This window comes from Gracilinanus agilis, chromosome 5 (assembly GCF_016433145.1).
Source record: "Gracilinanus agilis isolate LMUSP501 chromosome 5, AgileGrace, whole genome shotgun sequence".
NCBI lineage: Eukaryota > Metazoa > Chordata > Mammalia > Didelphimorphia > Didelphidae > Gracilinanus > Gracilinanus agilis.
Window position 1 is genome coordinate 70146 of NC_058134.1, and position 3344 is coordinate 73489.

General features: G+C 49.0%; 1 protein-coding gene across 1 annotated transcript in view; it reads right to left on the bottom strand.

Annotated features, from left to right (window-relative positions):
• LOC123248699 (40S ribosomal protein S13) overlaps window positions 1-528 on the bottom strand; it is an 8142-nt gene extending 7614 nt beyond the window's left edge. The window contains exons 1-3 of the mRNA XM_044677555.1: window positions 445-528; window positions 270-318; window positions 41-119 (exon numbers count right to left, since the gene is read on the bottom strand). Coding sequence (XP_044533490.1) covers window positions 41-119; window positions 270-318; window positions 445-467 — 151 coding nt within the window. The 5' untranslated portion in view covers window positions 468-528. The remainder of the gene's footprint in view (window positions 1-40; window positions 120-269; window positions 319-444) is intronic.
• Between the last annotated feature and the right edge of the window lie 2816 nt (window positions 529-3344).

Consider the following 3344-nt stretch of genomic DNA (forward strand, 5'->3'; position numbering starts at 1 on the left):
CTGCAAGGCGCAGGGCAGGCCGCAGGCTCCCCCAACTCACCGATTTGGGAGGGCGTCAGGCCCTTCTTGGCCAGCTTGTATATCTGCTCCTTCACGTCGTCTGAGGTGAGCTTCAGCCACTGCGGCCGGCAGGGAGAAGAAGCTCAAGATGAACGGGCCAAGGCCCCCACTGCAGCCCCCTCCTTCTCCTCCTCCCCAGCCCACCCCGACCTCGCCCGCCGCGGTACCCCCCCACCCCACCCCATCCCCAGACCGGGCCAGCCCCTCACCGTGGGCACGCTGCGACGGTACGGCAGAGCCGACTGGGACAGGCCCTTCCTGAAGAAACAGAAATGTTTGGGATGAGGCCAGGTCCAGACTCCAATAACCCGTCCTGCACCCCTAGCTCTCGAACCCTGCCCCCCCCAACCCCCCAGCGTCCCCGGCCCGGCCCTCGCCGCTCACCCAGGAGCGTGCATGCGACCCATGATGGCGACGTTCAAGCAGCGAAAGAGAGAACCGTAGGGAGGAAGGCAGGAAGTCACTAGACTCGCCGGAAGTGACGCGTTCTCGACTGTACAGGAAGTGACGCTACCGTTTAGAGGAGTCTAAGAGGCGGGGCCTTGCCCCAGGGTGGAAGTCTATTGGGGAACGCGAAAGGCTACAACTACAAGTCCCGGCAGGCAGTTCTCTTGTTTCGCTCACTGATTGCGTTACGGCAGTGCCCTGGCGCTGCTCGCCCGGGGCCCTATCTGTCTGTACGCTCCATGCGGTCGCTACCGCGGAAATTCGTTGGGAGGGAACTCGCGTTGGCTCGTGCAGGGTCGGCCCTGCCGGCACCGCCCAGAGCGAATAGAACCCCTAAGGGAGACCTACTTGGGCAGGACTGCCTCCTCTCCTATACCTGCAGTCGATAACTTGGTTGTTTGACTCCGAGAGAGAGGGAGAGAGGAAGGAAGGAAGAAGCGCTTACCATGTGCCAGGCACTGTGCTAAGCGCATGACCAATTTTATCCCTTTTGAGCCTCACAATAGCCAGGGGAGAAAGGCGCCACTATTATCCCTATTTTTACAGTTGTGGAAACAGGCATACAGCCATTAAGAGACTATCCTAGAGGGGCAGCTGGGTGGCTCAGTGGATTGAGAGCCAGGCCTAGAGACAGGAGGTCCTAGGTTCAAATTCGGCCTCAGACACTTCCCCGCTGTGTGACCCTGGGCAAGTCACTTGACCCCCATTGCCTACCCTTACCACTCTTCCACCTATAAGTCAATACACAGAAGTTAAGGGTTTAAAATTTAAAAAAAAAAAAAAAAAAGAGAGATTATCCTAGGGTTACAGGTAATGGTCTCAGGCAGAATTCGAACTCACCCCCAGCCTAGCTGTCGTCATTCTACTTTCAAAGACTTTTCAATCTGCCAAAAGCCTGTATATTTTTCTCCCAATCTGCTTTACAAGCCAGACCACCCCACACTGCTGAGCTTTGAAAATCCAGCGCTAAGATTTCAGCGCGCTAGGGCTAAGAGGTTATATGATGAAGTGAGAAGAGAGCTAACCTTCCAGGCAGGAAGGCCTGATAAGGGCTGTGAGGTCACGGCAAGTCTGCAAATGCACAATACTCTAGCTTACCTAGGAACTGGAGCAAGGGGATTGGGAGAGGGCTTCTTTCTCCTGGAGCTCCTCCAGTCCTGTTGCCTAACTGAATGTTACTCTTTCGCATCAGCCTGGTATCTAGCTGGACCTACCTTTCTCTAAGGACCCTCTCCACCTTCTCTCCCCATTTCTGGGGTAGAGGTCAAGAAGTAGGTTCAAATGTCACAGGATCTTCCATTCCAGTTTTACAGGGAGAGAAGGCCAAGTGGTTTGTCCAAAAACAAACCAGGTAATAAATATCAGGCAGGATCTGAACCTGAGTCCCCAAATTTAAAGAGCCAGTGTTCTCTATGCCCTGGGTAATGCTGTTTTGCCAGGACACCATTTCTCTCTTGATTCAGCCCAGGGTATTACTGTCTTTCACATGCCTATTACTTTTTCACATGTGACCTTGAGCAAGTGACCAGAGGCCTGGGATTGTCTCCAAACTGTACAAAGAGCAGTGGCAGCATTGTATAAAAAGTGTCATCTCCCACTAAGTGTGAAGGTTGGGCAAGTCACTCTTGACTTCTTGTTTTAATCTCATCTGTTCATTGGTGATGACACTTGTACTACTCACAGGGATGTTGTGGGCTAGGAGTTGAGGCAATTTAGCACAGTGAGAAAAGCACTGAACATGGTTATCAGAATGTAACTCCACTCCATCTAAGACCCAAGTTTAAGTCCAGATTGGATATATGAACTTGAGTCAGATTGCAATGTTAGCAGGCTTCCCTTCTGTTAGCAAATTGAAAGGAATGTTTTACCTCACAGGGTGATTACTCGGAAAGGAACACATCATATTAATGTCTAGTTAGCAAAGTGCCATGGTAAAATGAAAACCTAGATGAAAGAATTTAGAATTGAAAGGAGCTTAAATCAATCAACTTTTACAATGTAATGAGATCATTTAATCCAACCCTCTCATTCCACCAGTGAGAAAATGAGGCCCTGGGAGAAGGGGCTTTCTCAGAATTATAGAACTAATAAAGCAGACCCAGGAATTGAACCCAGGTCTAAAGACATATGTAATAGCAAAACAGCAGTCTAGGTTTTAGGGTGGTTAAGTTCTGGGTTTATGCCTCCCTCCTAAGTGTTTCACCATGCTGTGGAAATGGTTCTAACACCTCGAAGGTCAAGGTAGAAACCTGGAAAGGCTTAGAGTCTGAGTGACAGACTTTGTTTCCGTTGTTACCAAAGAAGTAAAATTACTAAGCTGGTCAATGGATAATGAATTTTCCAGGCAGAATAACTAACAAAGACTAAGCCAGAAGAGGGGGAGTGTTATACCTACAAAGTCATAGATATTTAGGATTATAAGACCTATTTATTTTTTATGAGTGACCAAGGAACAAGTTCAGAAGATATTCCTTTGGCCTGGATAGTTTAGGACACCTGCCTGAGACAAAGGGGCTGGATCAAATGAGAGGCAGCATGGTTTGGTGGATATTTGACTATTGGACCCAGTTCAAATCCCATCTTCTGGGAGTCTTCTGAGCTCTGGCTCCCAGTTTCCTTATTGTTGGACTTGACGAGGCCTTTTAAGGTCATTTCTAACACATATTCATGGTACTTTGGTCCTAGAATTCTAGAATTCTTTACAAATTTATTCTGTGGAACGCAGGGGGAGTGTGTGGCTACTAGTAACAGGACAAACCTTTCCAGCAAAAATTAAAGATTTTTAATGCACACACACACACACACACACACACACACACCTGCGCTAAGTTAATTTG